Genomic DNA, 22,249 nt, shown 5'->3' with positions numbered 1-22,249 from the left:
AAATAATTCAAAGCAAATGGCATCTGCCATATGCATTTGCTGAACAAATCAGCACTGTGGAAACAGGTATTGGTCAAAATACGCCGAGGGAATGTTTGGACTGAATGATCTTCAGAAACAGTCTGCAGGCATGCACTGTAAAGCAGTGCTACTGAAGCAGTTTTCATCTCTTCCAGACTCCCATGAAAGGAAACTGACACACCTGATCAACAGAGGATATCCAGACAATCACTTGCTTTCTCAGTTTTTCAGAACACATGGAAGAACATTCAAAATAAATGCTAGCCTGTAATTCTTGACAGTTATCTAACACTTCATGGAGAATCAACAGATCGAGTTCCAAGCGAAGAACTAATCCCGGCCAGCAGTTGTTTGATGCCTGGGTATCTACAGGACAGGAAGCAAGGTACCCAAGTTTGAACTGGGAGTGCTGAGGAAGCAGCAAAACAGCAGAACAGGGGCTTGGCAGGCTTGCCATGCTTGCAAAAGCAAGCCTGTGCAAAAGGCCTGCTCTGGGGACTGGGATTGTGTGACATGTAGAACACGCCTCAGCTACAGATGGTCCCAGGGGCTTTCCCGAGACAGTAACAGCTCCCCGGAGCCGTGCGATGCGTAGGCTGCTGACTGCAAACTGGCAGTGTTTCCTAGGCAATACTGCAGACATTTGCTGTATTTCATCCTCCCACTTTCACACAGGCTACACTCACTTCACTTCTCTTATCTCACTTATACCTGAACAGGTGGTAGCAGACTGTGCACTGTTTGGTAACACTGAAGTCCTTTCCCTATTTGTTTTTCCCCTCTTTTCTAGGTTCTTCTTATAATCTTTGCTTCCATTCTCTACTTCATTCTGGACAAAAATTTTAACAGAGCATTGGTATTCATGAAAATTCTCCAAACATCTTTATAGAATTTACACAAGTCATTATTGGGGGACTAAGTATTTCACCACTACTCCTCTGCAACAGGCACACAAATTAATTTAAGCAGCAAGAAGAACTTTGTCAAGAAAATAAAAAATCATTTTGAGAGAGACAACACGTGTACTGCTGACAACAGTTTTTGCTGTTCTGAAGTCCTAGATAAGAAAATCTATTCTATGCAGATTTTCTGCCACAGATTAACTCAAGAACATAAAAATAAACTTTAGAAAGTCTCCCTGCAAGCATACTTACAACTATACCTACTTTTTTTTTCTTCTTAATCTGAATATGACTAACAGGAAAAGTAGCCCTGATGTTATCTAGCCACGTTCCAGACAGAAATAATATGAACTCGGGCTCTCTAATGCTCCTGTGATCAATAAACAATCAAAACTGTCACTCGATATTGCAAAGTCAAGTCCACACAACACCAAGTGGAGCAAATACAACTCTCCAGTGCTTTGGCTGTTGTATAACTACAAACCAGACGTGTGTTACCAGGAACAGGCAGCAAGGAACCAAGCCCCTTTTAGACAACCAATCCCATTTTAAGGGGTCAACTGCAAAACTCTACAAATGCAAGGAACAAACACCTCCACTACTTCTCTTGCTTGGATAACCCACTGTACTCATTGCAGCTCCCTTCCAGCCCAGCTGAGGAAGCCACTCCCCTCCAAGAGACTGTAAAATACTACAGCTCAAATTCAAAGTTAAAGATATCAAATTCCAGAAATTAAGTATGTGTCATGCTATTTCTGTGCCCATTCATTTGGCAAAGGTTGTTCCTAACTCTGGCACTGCTGTGACCCACATGAAAACTTTCTATTCTAATTATTCTGAAAGAAGAAGAAAGACTATATTTTAATGTTTAAATCCCCTGTCTGAAAAAATAAATCCTTTTCGACCTATATTGGTGAAGTTATAGACAGGTGTAAGGAAGAGAGAAGCTTGCCTTGAACCACTCTCTCCTAATTCCTCTCCTCCCCCTGAACAGCTCCCTGAGCTCTGATTCTGTGCAATTTTTTGAGGACCTGCTTCTAACCTCTTTGAAAGGAGTAAGAGTTATGTGAGATACAGATGATATCCATAAAAATATAGTGCTTATTACTACAGCTGCTTAAAATGTCCTGTTTGACTCCTTTAAGAAGCACTTACTTTAAAATACGCTTGCTGCTTGGAAATATTTAATTGCAGACATTGAATTCCTTCTCTAAGAGTTTGGGGGCTACCTTTGTACTATGGCTCATGAAAGAAATGGCATCAAATACAACTGCACTCTGCTAAGAACATTATTTTACAGAACACACTTAACAGAACCTACTAAAGGCCATAAAATCCTTAGTTAAAATCTTCCAACAGAAGGACTCTATATCTCCGAAAAGTATTTTTCCATGCTCTCAAGTAAATTATGTCCATATATGTTAAAAGCAAGTCTTTGTCTCTTTGTCTATACTGGTAGTTTCCACCTTTTTAGGAAAACTTTAAAAGCCTTTTATTCTGTCAAAAATGAACAAACAGAACAAGAGCCATAGCTTTTCAGATGAAAATAATAAACAGCTGTGGATGTCACAGACCACAAAAATAATTTTCTGAGCAAAGATAGGTGGGTAAGAAATTCTTTCCAGTCTCTATGCAATAAACAAAGCATTTCATACATGTATCACAAAGTATTTCATAAATATCATAAAAGTTTCTCATTAAACTCTTAGAATATTATTAATATAGCCATAGAGAAGTAGATAATTTTAGGTACAGGTAAATTCTGTATGAACAGAAATTAATATGCTTTTAGTTTGATTAATTTAATGGCACTACTTTTAGGACCACTTTCATCAGAAACTATGAAATAGGACCCCCCACAAAATGTACATCTATCAAGGTCCCAGAAGTGAGAGAAAAAATCCAAGGAGCACAGTTCTGTGCACTTGCATTCCTCTGCTCTCTTCTGAAAAAGGACTGATGTCAATCGTGAGAAATAACCCAATAATCCATACTCTGGAGTCTCTTACCAGTTTTATAGCACAGGACTTTACTGGTAGTCCAACATATAAAATATTTTTAAATTAAAGCAATGGTTTTATGTAAAGTTGATTTTTACTCTCCTATAATGAAATATTTCTCAACAAAAAGGAGAAGAGAATGAGAAATGCTGAGATCAGTTCAGCCAAAAAAATTTGTAAGCTCCAGCAGTTGTAAAGATCTTCCTTTTCTTCTGGATGCACAGTCAGCAACTTCTTCCTTTTCTTTTTGTCCTCCTAAGTTGGAAAATTGAATCTTCCTTCATTGCCTGCAAACATTTGGGGGTTTTGTATTACTTCTATTCCTCTGATAAAAAAAATCGCTGGGTTAATTAAAAAAGGCCCAAGCCTGAAAGAAGCACACCTGGATACACTAATGCTGTATCCTTCTTGGAAGCCAGGATGAACCAAAAAAGCTGCTACATCCAGACTCATTACAACACCCTGTACTCACTGTAACGCACTGTGGGATACCAGAGAGGGAACAGAAGGGACAGAGTGAACAATGCCAGCACCTCCCCTGCAGTGAGGAAGGGCAGCCTCCTGCCTCCCACCCCAGGAGAGGACAACCACTGGTTGGCTATGGAGATTGACAGAAAACTTCACGGCAACTTATACACCCTGGGCTTTCATTTGTTTTTCTTCCTTTGTTATACATCTCATTGTTTGTTTATCTTGAGCAATTTTCCGGAAGAAGGATTTTTCTGTCACTGTAGGAACCCTCAGTGCCCACCATGGACAACCTTAACCATGGGATGGCAAACAGTTGAGGTGAAATTTCAGTCTACCTGATGCCGAGCAGTGGGACAGCATTCGCATGCCTGGTGGGGTGGGGGAGAGGGTACCCTCAAATTTACCAATATGGAAAAGGCTCAGGACCACAGACTGCCAAAAAGTGTTATCCTGAACCTAAACTGGTCTTCTAGTGCCACTAAACAAGATGGTTATACATAGAATAAATAAGATTTTAACTTATAATTGGAAGTTCACTGGCCAAAAATATGTTACGATGGTTGTTTCAGTAGGTTGTCATTTCCTGCACAGCTGTTTGCTGTTAAGCACCATGTCATGGTAGAAAAACCACAACCAGCTGTGGAGAACCAGTAACTTACACAGTAACTATTAAAGCTGACAACTTGGTATCTGTTACAAACTGGATTTCCAAACCTTTTCAGATACAAGAAGGAACAGAGCAAGCCAGCATTTGGTCCTAATCTTCCTGAAATTACTTATGCCCATGAGTACAGCAAGCCAAAACAGACTTGTAAACTGCACAGACACTCTAAAATTACTATTTCATTAAGATGATGCTAAGAATGTAAGTGCAGTTTTGAGATTTTCCACTACACAGGAATAGCCCTACCATTCAAACAGAACTGTACATTCATAACAAACTGGTCTGCATTAGGAAAACAATAAAACCACACCAAAGTGATTAACATGAGCGGCTGGTATCTCTACGATTTCAGGTTAAAAATCCAGCAGAAGTAGAGCATCTGAAAACCAAGAACACACCATCTAAAAATCCATAGGTTTTATGATGCCCAGCCACAAACCACACCATTTTTTATAAAAATAAAAGCAGGTATATTTCATCATAAGAGCCTCAAGTCTAACCCTAAACATTTTCTTTACTGTAGGAAACCTTACCACTGGAGTATGTATTATTTGTTAGTAAAATTTATAAACTTTTTTTAATGATAGTATATAGAGTTTCTTGAGAAAAGTTTGGGCATGTATCGATACACAGGCATTTTTAATGTGCAGTGTTTATAACTTTAAGGACACAGATAAAAGAACATTTATTTCAGGTCACTGTTAAAAGTTATTGTGAGGAAATATGTATTTCTTTGAACTTGTAACAAATAACAAGCTTTCAAAACTCAAACCATTGTCCTTTGAGCTAAAGGAAGATATCTGTTGGCTCTTGGGTATGGAATAAATATTATCTTTTCATTAAGTTGAAATCAGCCTGCTGAGAGCAACAACACACATTGCATTTGCACACAAACCTGTTTGATCCTAATGCTTATGACGATAAATTCAGACATTTCTTATCTTCAAGCTTAAATCCTACATGAAAACCAACATATCCATTTATAGCCAAAATAAAAATATATTGTATCAATGCGAAGTAGTTACTTTCACCAAAGTGAAAACATCCAAGTGAAATACCAGCAAAATCAGGACACTATAAAAATCTTGGTTTACTATTAAACTTTTGAACTCAGTCTGTAAAATTCCTTTGCAGATAAACAGAGTACTTGTTATCCAAGTGATGGTAAGTTTGCGTTTTGTCAGGACTAACAGATACAGGGAAATTACAGAAATAGAATTAGACTCATCAAGTGAATCTCTGCAACACCTGACACCTCATTATTTTACAGAAGGGGAAGACAGCTGCAAAGCTGTGTGACGTAAACATAGAAATTTATAACATTTAGAAACTCTAAAAAATTATGGTTAAATTATACTACTTAGTCTACTTCTGGAGAGCAATGTTTCCCTGTTAATTCCTTTACTGACTGCAAGCAAAACCTGTAGCTGGTATGTCCTAAGACATAGATGGCACAACGGAGAGAAATTCTTTGGAATACCATTTATATACCCTGCTTCTCTATCATGGTGAAATGAAGCATCTCCAAACATGTCAAAACTATTATAAGCAGACAGTTTATGAGCCCAGGCCCTGAATCTTTCCCGGTGAGAGAGAATGGAGGTTCCTTTCCAGTGCTGAGTATTTAGAAAGGGACACCAAAGCATTTTAACCAACAGTGAATTTTGGAACTATAAGGTACCAGAGAGGGGTATCACACTACAGATTGCTGGGAACAAGTTAAAGTAGCTTTGTGCTATGGTTTTGTTACAATTTTGTTCAGGGGCTGACTTTGTAATTTCTCTGCAGGATAACCTGCAACAGCCACAAGCTATACAAAATAATAATGCACCCAAGACACCTACATAGAGAAGTTTAAAGCAAAAAACCAGTGAGTGTGGAAATAAAAGGCCAAGGAGAAAAAGCTATTCTTTGCACACGCAAAGAACTACAGATTTCTGTTCCTCTGGGGAATGTAAGCAACATACGTGTTACTCTCCTCACCTCGGTTAGCCAGAACCTCCCAAATACATGGACCTTCCCCCGTCCCTTCCATCAGCAGAGACCCACTGTCACACATTCATGCTTTTCAGGTACCAGCTTATATTCCCTTTCCTGAGATTCTAAGTGTAAATCAGTGTGAATCTACTCTTCTCAAACGTGAACCAGCAGGGCACACCTATACTTCACACTCAGAGCCTTCCCCAAATTCAGAAAAAAAAAACCTCTAAAAACCTCAGCTCAAAGAGTTTTCTTCACATAATTGATACAAGATTCTTCAAGATTTCTTCTCCAAGAAATTCACATATCTCAGAACTCAGCACAGACAACAGAATAGACAACTGCTTTTTAGTTAAGTCCACTGAAATTTAGAGGGGGAAACAAAGTATTCACAAGAACTGAAATTATTATTCTTCTATCCAACTCTATTCTATGTGACTTCCAAACCACTTTCCAATCAGCTGGTTAGTGTACACCATTCCATTAGATGTTATAGAAATATTTAAATTTATTATATTAAATTTAATGAGGGCAATGGCAGAGCTGTTTAGCAACTTTGCAGACTACCTTCATGCCCAGTGACTCTAAAGAGTTAAACTTTAATTTTCATTTACTTTAATTGAACATAATGCCTTCTGCACTGCAAACAATTAATTGTTGATTTTTTTAAAAATCTGTCCCTTAATTTCATATTTTCCCTAACAATTCCAGTGGATAATTCTTGATTTTCAACATATACAGCTCCCATATATGTTAGGAATGTGTTTCCTCAAACGTCCTACAGCAGGAATGACTCCTATTTCCATATTTACCTCAAATGATTACATAGCCAAGATAACAAAGCCAGAGATACCAGCACAGATTAAACAGAAAGCTATCAAAGTGACTTTCAAAGTCACCTTAATGTACAATGCCATTGCAAACTAACACAGAGTATTTTGAAACTACAGGACAATGGCAATATAGGCTAAAAATAACACTAACAGGTACTGTTTTCCCAAGTTCTAATATACAACATTCCTCAGCACTCCCTTTTCCATTTTACTGTTGAACAAATTCAGGCACTGCAAATCCCATTGACAGCAGCAACGTGGTGTTCCATGATACCTATCATCTGCTGCAGCTGGCATACCCTTTTCCTACTTTTGGAGAGGCAGAGCTATAAAACTAAGTCCTCAAAGCACAAGTCAACAGTATTAATTTTAACACATAAAACTGACATAGAAAAGTGCAACACTGACTAAAGATTAATTCAAGCGTTCAGTTCTGTCTCTGTATACATGGAATTGGCATTACTGTAGGCACTAACACAACAATTTCATTTCTGTTCCATTCAGGAAACAAAAAAAAAATGGAAGGTGCCAGACAACAGACAGATGAAGTGCAGAGTGTTGGAGCCATCTGTGGTGAAACACCTGCAGTGAGAAAGGAGCTCCTGCCTCAGGTGTTTTGCAGCCAAGTGCCCAGGAAGCCCAAGGGTGGGTCCCAAAACAAGGTACAGTTTTTTATGGCTCCCTGGCTCCCCATGAACACCATACCACCAAAGGGACAGATTTGTACCCCACAGCATAAATGACATTACTAGTGATCCTACAACTGTGGCTGGACTACTTTTACTCCTAAAATCTTATGACAGAAATAAACACCCACCTGATCAACAATTAGCCTAAGCAGACCTAACTTCTACCCACAATTTAACTGTTATATACAGAGACTGCCTTGACATGACAAGACACCTGACAGTCCTCAGGGGAAAAAAATACAATTTAATCATTATCAGCAGTGTAATGAGAAAAGTTAATTTAAAAAAATTAACAGTACATCTTTTTTTCCATACTGTTACATATTTTTAATCCCCAGCAGTTTGTGGAATGACATAAACTTGCAGTTCAGATACAGGTGGCCTCTGTGCAGGCCATAGTCATCTGAAATCTGTGCAACACCCATCTCTCTTCTTAGCACTTGGTAACGCAAATTATTTGTTGCACCCACACACTATGGGAGAAGCTGCTCCCAAACTCTCAGCCAAACTCAGGAACATTTAAGCTACATGAAACATCAAACTGATGTAATTTCCCTTTCTGGTACTTGTTTTTTTCCTGCTTCACCACGTCTCTTCCGCTTCCCTAGGCAGTCAGAAACAACAGATAAGAGAATGCAGAGAAACGGACTGTGAATGTAAAAAGAAATTTAATTGGTTCAAGACTCTCTACTGTCTTCAATTTTGTACAGTCATTTACAGCTGTCTAAAGTGTGTGAAACACTGGCACCCAAGTGAGTGAGCAGCCAATTAAGATTTTGTACTCTTCCACAGTCATTCTGCACAGATGTAAACTACTGGATATAGTACGAGTGCAGCGACACAGTGAGCACTCTGGCTTGAAGGCCACATCACTCCATTGAGAAGGAAGCTGCTCTTCCCTGACAGGTCTTCAGAGCTCAGACCTGGAAGATGTTGAACCCTCAGACCCCAATCCGACAGAAGTCCTTAAGTGCTTACTTAACATTACAACCTCAAGCATGTAAATACTTTCATTGCTTGCAGCAAGGTATTGTGTAGGCAGGGAAGGCAAGGCCCCAAAACCAGGCAAACTCAGCCCAACACCACTCAACAAGTCCACTGTTCAGCCAAACATTCTATGTTTTGACCATAAAACTGGAAGCCATTTAAATGATAATATCAGGCAAGCCAGCATGAAGTTCTGTACTAAAAAAACTAAAATCAAGTCAAGGTAAATTAAGAGTTATTTTAGAAGCTCAAATTGCCTGTGATGCCTAATGCCTACATGTATTTACTAACAAAATGCCTTTTACCTTAGGTCAGAGGCTGAAGTTCAACCCTGTCCATAACCACTACCAACTGGATACCAGGCTGCAGCAAATTGAATGGTGAGTGGTTTACTTTTCGAACAGAGGTATAAAACAGCTACATCCTTTCCTTCACGCATCAGCACAAAGAGAGGAACTAGGATCAGCAGACAGATTTCATTATCTGCCAGCCTTCAGAATTGGCCACTGTAAGAAGGGCTGGACTGGGGAATGCAACTAATGTAGGAAACTGTAGAAAATGGCTGCAACAATACAGGCAGCTGCAGAGTTGGGGGTGGTCAGATAATATTAAATTAGGTTTTAAATCATTAACCAAAAATCTTATCTTTACAAATATCCACATTTTCATTTTCTTCTGGGCTATTTAACAGCACAGCCTATCGATTTTTTTTAGAAATCACATTAAATCATAAAAGAACAGAATTCCTGTTTCTTTATTCATCTCCAGACTTTGATTATGTAAAATATTCTGAATACATTTTAAGAAAGGAACACAGCAGGAAAGCAATCTTTTTATTTATGGAGTTTGCACCAACTAAAAATTTAAAAGAACTTGTATTGTTTAGAGGAAAGAAGGGCCTAAAGTCTACACATAAATTTAAGAAGTACACATTAGTACTACAGTTCTCAAATTAATTGCATTAAGTGTAACTGTCTAAACACAAAATATGCCTTTGCTAAGCAAACAATTCTTCTGTCAGAATTTAATCTAATAAATTCTTAAGGGGTACCAACAAGACCATCCTCACAAACTGTCAGGCATAGGGCTTGTTTGTTTGCCTCTCATGACAACACATCCCAAAATACAGAGCATATTTCAACTTGTTATTCTCCAAGTCGCCTGCCAAACTGCAGACAAATTGTAAACATGAAGAACATGTTAAGCCTATTCAAGCCCACCAACAACAAAAAAAAGAAACAAAAAACAAAAAAACAAAAAAAAAAAATCAAGCCTTGCACAGTAAACTCTGCTATAATTTCCTGATGTAGGTCAAAATTCAGCAGGAAATCCCATTGTCTATTTTTATCCCAGTTCACTGGAAATACTTTACCTTTCTGTTTTCTTGATAAGCACAGCCCTGAAGATTTGTTCCTGGGGAGTTTTCTCTTTTTCATCAGTTGGTTGCACAAAAGGGTGGACAGCAGCCAAGACAAAGCCCTGCTGGTACAATTCTTGCAGCTGAGCTGGAAGATCACACAAGGAGGAGAGCTTGATTGCAGATGATCCTGGCAGCTCAGCTGGAAACAAAAAGAAATTGGTCAATAATCTGACACTGGACTATCATGTATTTTAAAATCCAGGCTCTTCAGAGTCAAGCAAGATTCACACTGATCTACAATATTAACACCACAATTGACCTTTCCTGAGACCCATTTTGTATTTCCGATTTCAAGCAGGCAGTCCTTCTTGGCAAAGGACCTGTATTACACAAGAGACTGGTGCAATTAAACAAGAAGTCAGATATATTAAAATGCCAAATTCACTACACAGTCTGGCAGAGAGAAAGTGAAGAATTTAATAAAAACAAGGCAGTTGGTCAAAAGATATTCTAGGTTTTAGTAGTCGCCATAGTAATGCAAGTAGAGAAGAGCGAGCCATGAGTCAAAAACACAAAACAAGAGAAAAGAGACAGTCAATGAAGGCAGAACACATCAAATTCAAAAGCTATAAAAAGAAGCATCCCTCTACATAAAATCAGACTAAAAGATCACTGATGCAAAATGCTGATGAGATCAAGTATCTTCCAATATGTCTGAAGAGAATTTTGGTAATAGGAATGCTGAGTGATGCATACCTATAGCAATGAGAAACCTTTTAGAATAAACACTAAATCTTACACCTCAGGGTTTAAGCAAACCTATACATATTAGAGATGAGGATGAAACATAGTATATGAAAATAATCCTTCCTCAATCTGCTTACTGTAGGGTTTTATGCCTTCCTGTCGAGTATTTGTTGCTGACTCCTGTCAAGACACTTGACATACACGTGGCTATTTCAGTCAGTACAGCAATTGCCCTTATTTCTTCAGAGTCTTGTGGGATTCAAAAGAAAATCCCATAAATCACCTAAAACAATCTTCTATTCTCTTTCTCTCTAAGTCAGTAATTCCTCATACACTTTTTATATTTTATGGGAAATGACAACTCTCTTTCCTGACCTTTGCCTCTTCATTTCCATCTCGCTTGGAGGATGTTTATTATTTTATCTAAACCACGCCAGGGTATATAGGGTGGTGAGGTGCTGGATGTTCTTCCCTCCCACTGAAACCAAGAGGGAGGGGATACTGCAAGAAACACAACAGAGGTTCCCAGTACCTTGCAAGCCTTTGTTAAAAAAAAAAAAAGCACTGGAGAATAGTTTGTATGAAAGAAGCCAGCAATGCAAAATAAGGTTTCATTGTACTGCTTTTTTCATCAAACCGTATGGCTACCCTTTATGAATTATTTAAGGAGTTATCAAAAAACTAATAAATATTCAAACCAAATAATACAGAGGAATAATTTAAATAATAATAGGATAGATGTGCTTGGTATGTCTTTTTCTTCATATAAGACCGTTTTCCAGAAGAGAATAATGGAACTTTTTGACCAGAAGTTTAAGATGTAGAATTTTTTATTATTTTTACAAACAAAATGAGATCTAAGCAACATGCACATTGACAGACAATAGGGCTCTACCTTCTACAACAGCATACAAATCACTTCAGAGTCATAAAAAAAGATGGCACAATGAATAATGCATAATAAATAATAAACCCAACAGTTACTTGCTGGAACCTACTGGGGACGAAAGTAGGGAAACCCAGATTTTACAACTCCATTTTTCCTCTTTTGGCTCAGAAACCCCAAATATTTTTTACTACACTGCAAATAATTAATTTCTAAATGAGGGGTTTACGTGGATACAATGGAATGTCTAAACACTACTCAATACTGTTAATTCTGGTCATGGTGCTCCAATTTTTAACCATTTGAAAACTGATGCTTGCCTGGTGTATGTATGTAGTATCAGCATTCTTGAGTAAGATTAGTAAAAAGTCTAGTCATTAACATGGGAGACTGACTGCTTCCTCCTAAAAGTTAAACATGAGGAGAAAGTGTGAAAATGCATGTAATTGGAGCCTTGGGATGTAACTTGATTAGAAAAGAAACGTAATAGAAAATAGAGATGGGCGGGATCATCCAGCTAGTTCATCCTACTACCTAGAGGCAGGATCAGTTCTCGTTTAGTTATTTCTTGGTTTTTCTCATCTATTTTTAAAAACCTTTAGTAATGGAAATTCCACAAGCCCCCTAAGTCATTTTTCACCACTTCTCTATTCTTCCTATTCAAAACCCTTTCCTAGCACGTGGCCTAAATTTCCCTCTCTTAAACTCAAGATTGCTACTTCCCCACTAGAGTATGTCTTTTTAGCAACAGCCTTTTATAATTCCTAATACCATTCATGCCTTAATCTTACTTTACACTGTATAAACTCAGTCCTTTCAATGTTCCTGCTCTCATGTCTTCTGTGTTTCTAAGTAATTTTTGATGTTCTCTCCTGATTCTCTTCAACTGGTCCACATTTTTAAGTATAGTATCTAAGTTTCACCACAGTGATCCAGCACAAGCCTCACCACTGCTTTCTAGAATGGAAAACTCTTTAACACTTACTGCATCCTATGTCAGTTTACATCATCTGGGGGAAAAAACCCAAAGGAAATTCTTCTCCCCCCAACTAACAGTGGCCAATTTGCCTGTTCTTAGTGATTTTTAGGGCTTTTCCTGACAGTTTTCAAGGGCCATTCTGGATTCTGACTTTCACAGTATAAACGTCACTTCTCAGATTGGCAAACTGTAATAAACATACTCAATTGCTGGAATAGTTAATGAAAATTATGAATTTTAACAGACTCTGAGCACAACAATTTTAAGCCTTACAGTTAATACATCTTTTTGGTTTGATGCTGAACTATTGCTAATTTCTCCTCAGACTAGAGATCCTTCACAGCAAAAAGACAGTTCCTGTTACATAACTGATGCCCACAAGGTCTCAACAGTTTTCTGGATCTACAAACGTATGCTGTGTGTTCTTGTTACTCTCTGAGTGGCTTGAGTGATGCAGATTCCTCCGCAGAAATCCCTGCTATACATCATCCTTTGGCTATTTTATAACTCTTTTTTTCCAGTACCTTTCTGGGCATTAAGCTGGGTTAACAATCTCACCATTCTCTTTAAATGTAGGTTAAAAAAGGACATACTTTGCTTTGTAGTCATTCTTAAACAGTCTTCAATCTTAAATGATAAGATTTCAGTTATTTCTTCAGCTAATTCCTCTATGGTGCATATCTGTAAGTTTGACACACTTGGAAACATTTATTAAATCAGTTGTCAGTCCAGACTTTCCTTACTTTACCTTAGAAAAGCACTAACATTTTTAGAAAACCTTAGCGAATTTTCAGTAAAATATATGAAAATGCTTGGTTTAGTTGTTAAAGAGAATTCTAACCAAGCCATTTTGGAAGCAAAAGGAAGATCAAACTTGTGTACAACAGGGGCTCGTGTCAGGTAAAAGAGCAAATGAAAAACCAAATAAAAACTTGTGTAAGACCAGTGCTTAAAGCCTTTATTTTGCCAAAAGATAATGCTGACTTCTTTTATCAGCCACCTTGTTGCTCTTGAACTGCAGCTGGCCTTAAGTTTTAGATTCTGGTCCATATTCTGCATTTATTGTTTCATTTTCCAATGTGACTTCAAAAGATTCCTTTGTTTATCAGCTAGATGAGAGTATAAGAAAATTGTAAATGAAAGAAGCCACGTTTTTCAATTTGGTTAAGGTTGAAGGTGGAAACAGTAGCGCCTGCTGCTTTTGGAATGGATCAGACAAATTAGTTTGTTGCCTGATAATTGCAGCTGAAAACACTTCCAGCAGTGCTCAGATACATACAAAAATACAACTTAACAGACCCTTCAAAAGGAAAGAAAGTTTCTGTTATACAACTGGTATCTGTAAGGTGACTTTCCTGGGTCTAGGGACTTGCGGATTCTTTGCTGCTAATGGAAAAACCTGACCACATATTCACACTTATCCTCCTCTTACCACAGAGCAATCAATAAGAGGAGTAAATTTCCATAAAAATCTACAGGTTGTCATGTATATTTGAAAGTGGTCATTTCTGTATCTCCAAAAAGCAACTTACAGAAAAAAGAAAAAGGAGGCACAGTCTACCACAGGGATCCTGAGGGACTGAGAGAAGGCTGAGAAACACAACTGAGGAGACAGATACTGAAGAGAACTTGTTCCTCCTGTGTTAAGGAGCTCCACTTTCCCTCCCAGTGGATCACCTGAACAAACAGCCACTGACTACCTTCAAACTGAAGCATCTCATGTGACCTCTGACAACTGTGCTATGGTCCATGCTAACAAGGCAGATATCTCCTGATCAAATATTAAGAGAGAAGACAGTTAACAGCAACTGTCTATAAAAAATACTCTGATTTTTGTATATTAAAACAATAGATTTGGGTACCTTTATAAACCAACACTCTGAAGTAAGAAAGGTACACTATGCCTTATAAAATAATCCCTGGATTCACCTATTAGCCCGTGCTTAATGACACCCATCATCAAGTCCAGTACGTCTTTATATAATATATATACTCAACAGAATTAGATGATTTTAACTCTATTCTATTTGATAAACAGCAGCTTCCTCTTCCTGACACATTTAAGACAAAGATAAAATGAACTTTATTATTTTTTAATTTCCTATTACGTAAATGATAGCTATGCCCCAGAAAAGCTAAAATGTTAAATGCCAAAATGGCATTTATTTAATTTCTCTTTATTGAAATGGTCAAATATGGGGTCAAATTTGGGTCTTAGTTTCTTGGCACCTATCCTTACTACTTTATTTAAAAGAGCAAGCATATAGTTCTACTTTAAATTTCTATTACCCTGTGTATCCACTACCCTGTAAGATTTGGTTACTTTGCTTACTTGAACAAAACAAATTAAGTGTTGGGATTTTTTGGTCTTCATTTTTCAACATGTTTTTCTGATTAAGCTTTTATGCTCTTATTCCAGTCACAGCTGTTAGAGGTGGATGGAGCCCTTAATGACAGTTCACATTACAGATGAAAATGTTCCACAAAAATAATGGGGACTCCTTTTAACTATTCCTTGTTCCCTTTTAAGGTTTTCATGTTCATCTGCATTTTCAATGTTCCTCAGTTTATTACGGAACATTAAATAAGCCTTTTTCATAGAATCACAGAATAGTTTGGGTTGGAAGGGACTTGAAAAATCATCTAGCTCCGGTCTCCCTGCCTTTGCATTAAAACAATGAAAGATCAGTATGGTGTGTATGTAGATTGTATACATTCTCTGTCCATACCAGGTACAGAAGAAAACACTTTGCCCATGGTGTGACACATCATGGGGTCTGAAACAAAGGCAGACTGACAAACTCAACAGACCCACACTACCAAGTGATGTAGCAACCTGGTAGCTACCTGTAGTTACCTGGTAGCTGCATGCATATTACTCCTATTTCATAAAATCACAGAATGGTTTAGGTTCAAGGCTCTTTAAAGAGCACCTGGTCCAATTCCCACTGCAAGGCCCATGGACCTGTTCAACTAGATCAGGTTGCTCAGAGTCCCATCCAACCTGACCTTAAATGTTTCCAGGGATGGGGCATCTACCACCTCTCTGGGAAACCTGTTCCAGTGTTTCACCATCTTCACTGTAAAAAATTGTCTTCCTTATGTCCAATCTAAGTCTATCTTTTTAGCTTAAAACCATCAGTCCTTCTCCTACTGCAACACACTCTACTAAAATGTTCGTCTCCACCTTTCTTACAAGCCTCCTTTAAGTACTGGAACACTGCAATGAAGTCATTCTGGGGCCCTCTCTTCTCTGGGCTGAACAAGCCCAACTCTCTCAGTCTTTCCTCACAGGAGAGGTGCTCCAGCCCTGCGGTCAGCTTTGTGGACCTCATCTGGACCTGCTCCAACAGGTCCATGTCTTCCTTGTGCTGGGGCCCCTGAGCTGGATGTAGCACTGCAGCTGGGGTCTCACCAGAGTAGAGGGGCAGAATGCCCTCCCTTGACCTGCCAGCCACTCTGCTTTGGATGCTTTGAGAACACACTGCGGGGTCATGTCCAGTTTTTCATCCACGAGCATCCCCAGGTCCTTCTCAGTGGGCTGCTCTTAAATCCCTTCACCCTCAGCTTGTACTGATACTTGGGGTGGCACAGACCCAAGCATGGGACTTAGCACTTGGCCTCCTTAAACCTCATGAGGTTCACATGGGCCAACTCCTTGAGCTTGTCCAGGGTCCCTCTGGATGGCATCCTGTCCCCCTCAGGTGTGTCAACTGCCCCACTCAGCCTGCTGCCATCTGCAAACTTGCACTCCATGTCATATGACCAGGCCTAACACATATTATCAGGCTCAGACCCTTCAAGAAATACAGGTCCAACTGTTTTCTTTTTCAGAGTGCAGGATGAGACTATTTCCCAGTCCACGGCCATTCCTGTGAGCCATTCCTGCTCGAGGAACCCAAAGCCAGTGAACTATGGACCCATTCATGCTTCTTCTTGTACCTCTTCTGTCCAGCATCACAAATCTTGCAGGCCCTTCTACAAAACTACAGATGCTTCAGGTAACTCACAGAAAGAACGATGCCCTCCCATCTCCTCCTCAGGGGAGCACAGGACTCACAGAGCCCTCCTATGAAGAGGGAGGTGACTGACAGAAGGACCACAGGGGCAACTGCAGTGCAGCTCTCCCTCATCCACTGAGGGCTCAAAGCCCTGAGCAGGGCTGAGCCTGTGAGCTGTAAAGAAGCAAGTGTTCAGGCACATCACATACTTAGTTACTCCTACTCACTACCTCCATGCACCTCCCTATTCAACATTATTTTTTTGCTGCTGTCACTCCAAAGCACCCAAATCTTCCTGCTGCACTATACAGAGCACGTAGGAGGAAGTTGAATAGTGTCCAGGCGTTAGCATTTACAGTCCCTCACAAATCTAGCGATGAGCATGTAAGATGGAAACAAGGTACAATCAAAATTATGGTCATATGGTACTACAGTCGTTGCCCCAACACCATCCATTGATGTCCTGCAGGGCTTTATAACAGACCTCGCTATTTCCCTCCTGCCTCTAGTGACCACCTCATGGAAAATGGCATTAGCTCACTCTGTCGCACCTCAAGCATCCCACCAAAGTAGTCGCAGTCGCATGTCCACTGGCAGGAAACTAAACAGCAGCAATGAATGCAGACAAGAATGCGGGAAGATGGTGTATCACACAGCAGGGGTGGGGGTGGGCGTGTGTGTGCAGACACAAACCTGGCTCAAGCCCAGAAAATTTCCCATGTTTTCACACAGGGCTCTTCCCGAGCACGTTTATGACTGTTTATAACAGTCCTGATCATTTTGTAGAATTGCAAGGCAAGCACACTTCCTCTATTTAGTATGAGGATTGCTGTTTCTTAATTTAATATTAATTCTTTCCAACAATTTTAATCTAATTTAAAGAAATCAAATCTACAGCAGACTAACTTCCAGAAGAGCAAAACATTGTCTTTGTGTTAGGACCAGCCAAAGAAATTTAACTAAAAAGTTTACCATGAGAAGATGCAGTTTCACCTACATTAAAACATTTTGTAGGAACATGTCAACTGCAGCAAAGTTTTTAATTTGGATAATGTTCAGAAATAAAAGTAATGTATTCAAGTGGTTAAACAAGCACTTTTTTTTTCTGTGTTTCTATGAATTTCCCCTCCACTTGAAATTCTGGAATTACCTATATTACTGGAATTGTGATTTCCTGTTGGAAGGCAGAACTGCAGTGACAGAAGGTGCACAGTCACAACAATTAGGATACACAAACAAACCAGTGCCATTAGGAGCATCTAGTTTGGGTAAGCTGAGCACTGACTCCTAAATGAAGGACCCTTGTAGGTTTGCCAAAATTCTTGGGTTTGTCTGTGTAGGCCCTGAGGGCTGAACGGTACCACGGCCCCTCTCAGAGAGGTGGGGGAACATCAGAACTGAAGTGGAGGAAGGTGCAGGGCAACAACCCATTGTGAAGCGTTGGCTTTTCTCTTATAATGCAGGACAGACTGGAAAAGATCCCCTCTCTGTACTACAAATAAGAAAGTTTTTAAGGCACTTTTCACTGACTTATTTAGCACGTAGTTTGGAACAGCTGAAGGAATCCAGATCATCATCCTTTCCAACTATTCAGTCTTGTTAAGGCCAATTTGTTACCCAGAGGAGAAGACAGCAAAATGTTACTTGAATATTCTCAAAACATTTATAGACTGATCCGGAGAGAAGGTTATTTCCATTCAGTGTCAATCTCATACAAAAAAAAAATTAAGCCATCTATTGCAAATTTTTCATTCTGTGTTACAAACACCGAGATACTCTTTTTCATGCAGCACAAATTGTTTGTGGGCCAGAACAATGCAATCACGCTACTCTCACTTAACTATAATTATTCTTTCCTCATTCAACCACAAACAGTTTCTTGTCACCAACGACAACACAAAGCTATCAGAGAACCAGAGTACTTCTAATGCAAATAAAGGCAAACCTACTAATAACGTAACTTAGAGAACATAAAGCAGTAAATACATTTCTAGCAAGTTTTGTGATGAGTTTCAAATAATTGTTTCTGAACTAAAACCTACCAAACAAATTCTAAAGCAGTATAACTAACCTAGCAGAAAATATATGGTACTTGTGACACTATCACATGGTTTGAATTACCTGAAACACACTAATGCTAGAATTCAATGAGCTAATGGCTCAAGCTTTTGGAGTAACAACTATGCAAGCTGTACTACAGGTTCTTTTCCTTTTGAACAGAGCTTGAGCTTCCATGAGGTGCATACAAAAGTTCCTTAATTTCATAGAGAGGATGGATAGTCTTGCTCCACTATTCTTCAGAAAATTCTTCACTATTCTCAACAGAGGCAAGATACTGGATGTTAATATAACACGTGGATTTTTCAGTTATGCTAAATGACATTCTCAGTGGTTTTTCTTTCAATCTCCAAGACAAATACAATAAATGTCCCCATAAAAAAACATTAGGGATGAATACGCAAGAGCAATCAGTACTTCATAAATGAAGGTGTCTGTTCAATAAGCTCCTAGTGTTTACTTCCAGTGAAAATGTAATAATGGAAGTTAAAGATATTCAAAAGCAAAGCACTGTCTCTTAAGGTGGTAGAGGGGAGAAAAACCACAGAAAGACCGTGAAAATGCATATATACCTTTTGAAAGCATGTAAGTACATAGAAATGTACATATACACATATGTAGATACACACATATACACCAACACTTTTATTTTCCTTTAGGAAACAGCAGATATGTGCATTAGTCCAACTCAGAAAGTACTGAGATGACTCACAGATGCAATGAGACTACATTAACTTGTCTGAACAATTGTGTTGTCAAATTTCATTGCATCTGTGAGTTATCTTGCTTGTTGCCCAGTCAAAGTTTCATTTCTGTGTCTTGCAAGCATAAGATAACTATCTGAAGAACTGGGTATGTTCACCACAAACATGATGTGGTTATCACCCAGGCTATCACCTCCACTAAGTTAAAAAACAATCACTAAACAGAAGTTTAGTAACCTAAATAAATTAACAAGCACTTCTTAAATGACCCACAGCTTATACCCATTAGTTGGTGGGCAGAATTATGCAAAATGGGCAAACAGAAGACCACCTACTAGAGGTAAAAAGGGTTAATGACTGCAAAAAGCAAAATAAAAGAAGGTGAAAAAGGGGAGGGGCTTCTCATTTAAACTTGCACAGAATTAAACCTAGGAAATCCTATCCCTTCTGCACTTGAGTAGTTCTTCAAAATGCTATTTTTTAAATTTGTCACTCCCTCCTGCTTGGTTCTACATCCTAAATTGATGCAGACCAAACACAGAGACAACAAAGGTAATTTACATTTCACAAAACCAAGGAAACTCCAATTATGTCCAACCAAACACAGAAAGTGTTGAAACTTACATTTTATCCTAACAGACTTGTTATCTGTGTAAGCTCCAAAAGACAAGTATGACATTGAACCACAGAGGAGAGAAAGGTATAATTCTGAACTACAGAGAGGACCAGCATGTTAATTCACATGTATTTCCATCACCACCACCACCACCCCCCAAAGTACTGGCTCCCTCTCCTAAAGCCTTCAGACACAAAATGAATCTGCTGATGGCAATACTGTAGCTGCCAAAGTCAATGCTGTTCTCTTTAACAGCTTAAGAAGTAGCTAAAGAAGGACTTCCCATCACTTCCACCAGCAGTGCAGCAGGTCATGTCTCTCACAGCAAGTAGCCAGTTATCAAATACTTCAAAAGGAAGGAAAGGGGAGCTACCCAATGAGCAAAAAATAGTACAACTCACTGAAGAGATCTGATATCTTAGAAGTTAGTGGCATCGTAAGATTTGGAGGACTGATGCATCTTTTTTGCTTTAACCCCCTCTCTAAGTAATGTGCTTGCCATTTTTCTTAGCAGCAATAATAATGAATACTGGCAAGTTTCACAGCTAACTCTGCTGCCTACAGAATCTTTTCATTCCCTCCCATACTTTTTAAAACATATTTTGTCTTTTCCCCCTGTCATAACCCCCTCCTTTTCCTTTCCTTCTCCTCCTCTCTGTTTTATTCGTCACTTCAACGTTCTTTCCATATTTCTGGCAAATTTTCATTTCAGGTTTTAGAACTGCAGAATATAACAAAGTAACACTGGTTTCTTTGCAAATTTTACAAAAAGTAAACTAGCATTGCAGTAAAAAAAAAGCACAGATAATATCACCAGAATCACAAAAAATTGCCTACTTTATTAAGTTTCAAATTATGCAGAATTTATTCATTTTATGGTATACTTTGCTGGATGAGAAAAACCTCCTCTGAAATAGAATTGTAGCGTTTCTTAGCTTTCCAAATCACTATATCCTATTGTCAATAAAATGCTGCATGTGCTGATTCTTTAAGGAGGTCAAAAGCAGAAAGGTACATATATCCATCTATGAATTTCCATCCAAACCAACTGAGAACAACCTTGAGATTACTGTTTTTAATTTTAACCAAGCAGAGGTGAACGAAGTAGTTTGCATTCATTACAGGGGATTTCTTTCCATACTCACACGATAGCTAATAACTATAAATCTGACTGAAGCCTAGTTTCCAAACTGAAAAATGACAAGAGAATTTCAAACATTTAAGAAAAAGGGGGGAGAAAGAAGTCAACAAAGCAATGACTGTGTCTGAATACACTTGCTATGACCTGATGCACATTTTTCATGATACACTGATAACTGATTAAAATCAAAGACTTGGCACAGCAAGACAAACAAGAAGATAAAACTAGCATGAAAGTATTACCATCAAGGTTTTCTTCTTCTCCCCAATTCACAAGGTAACTGCTGCATATAATAAATATATGCCAGGAGAAATAGCTGGAATCTAGAGAGAACATTCTAAAAACTTGAATTTTATAAATTCAGCCTTCAACACAAAGATCTAAATTTACCGACATATCCAATAACCTCAGGAAGAAAGGTTAGGATTTATCAAGATAGCTCTTATTCCCTAAGCCAACCCGTGCAACAGAGAACTGATAGTCTCCAGGGAAACCAAAATCCTCTTGGCAGGTCATGCCTGTATATATTTTATACATAACACTTTGCATTATATATATGGAAAAGGACAGATAGCTTTAGAAATGCTTGAAGGCTTTATTCAAATGTTACCTGCTGGTTTCTGTTTCTTGTCATTTTGTATCACCAGTGTTTCACATGCATTTTCCCCTTCTGTTGTAATAGATGTTTTAGACTTTCTTGTAAAATCTTATTTAGGATGATACTGCGTGCCAAGTTTGTTTGATTTTTTTAAAAGCTATAAAGGGATTTTTCCAATCCTGTCACTGAAGTCCATATATTACCTTGTTTCAGATGTTCTCATTTCTTGACTGTATCAACCAATGATATTCCTTTTCTTCAAAAGGCAGTGGTAGATGCTAAGCACTTAATATTTTAAATTAGATTAAGTAAAGCATCACAGTGACTTTCATCTTTTTATCTTTTTCCTGGCTTAAAATATTATATATTTTAGATAAAGAGAAGACATTTCCAAATGATATGTGTTCTTCGTTTGGAAGATAACATATAGTGTAACTTCTCACTGCTCTTTTGGTCTCCATTAAATAAAAATCCCCTATTTAGAAAATGCTGTTAATTTTTCATAGATGTCTGTTAAATTGTTTTCAGCTTTACTGGCAAAACTAAATAAATGTTAAAGCGGCCAAAAATGTAACACACATCATATAAGCAAGCAAGCAGTGCTACTTGTGT

General features: G+C 38.4%; 1 protein-coding gene across 2 annotated transcripts in view; it reads right to left on the bottom strand.

Moving 5' to 3' along the window:
* Window positions 1-22,249, bottom strand: part of RFTN1 (raftlin, lipid raft linker 1) — a 97,079-nt gene that overhangs the window by 46,342 nt on the left and 28,488 nt on the right. For both annotated transcript variants that reach the window (XM_042043289.1, XM_042043288.1), the window contains one exon: window positions 9,920-10,106. In XM_042043289.1, the coding sequence (XP_041899223.1) occupies window positions 9,920-10,106 (187 nt within the window). The remainder of the gene's footprint in view (window positions 1-9,919; window positions 10,107-22,249) is intronic.

The sequence above is a fragment of the Corvus kubaryi genome, unplaced genomic scaffold (genome assembly GCF_017639235.1).
Source record: "Corvus kubaryi isolate FWS band 111438036 unplaced genomic scaffold, C.kubaryi_AGA036_p1.0 37398, whole genome shotgun sequence".
Taxonomy (NCBI): domain Eukaryota; kingdom Metazoa; phylum Chordata; class Aves; order Passeriformes; family Corvidae; genus Corvus; species Corvus kubaryi.
The sequence above is the reverse complement of the archived record's forward strand: the minus strand, read 5'-3'. Positions and strand labels throughout refer to the sequence as shown.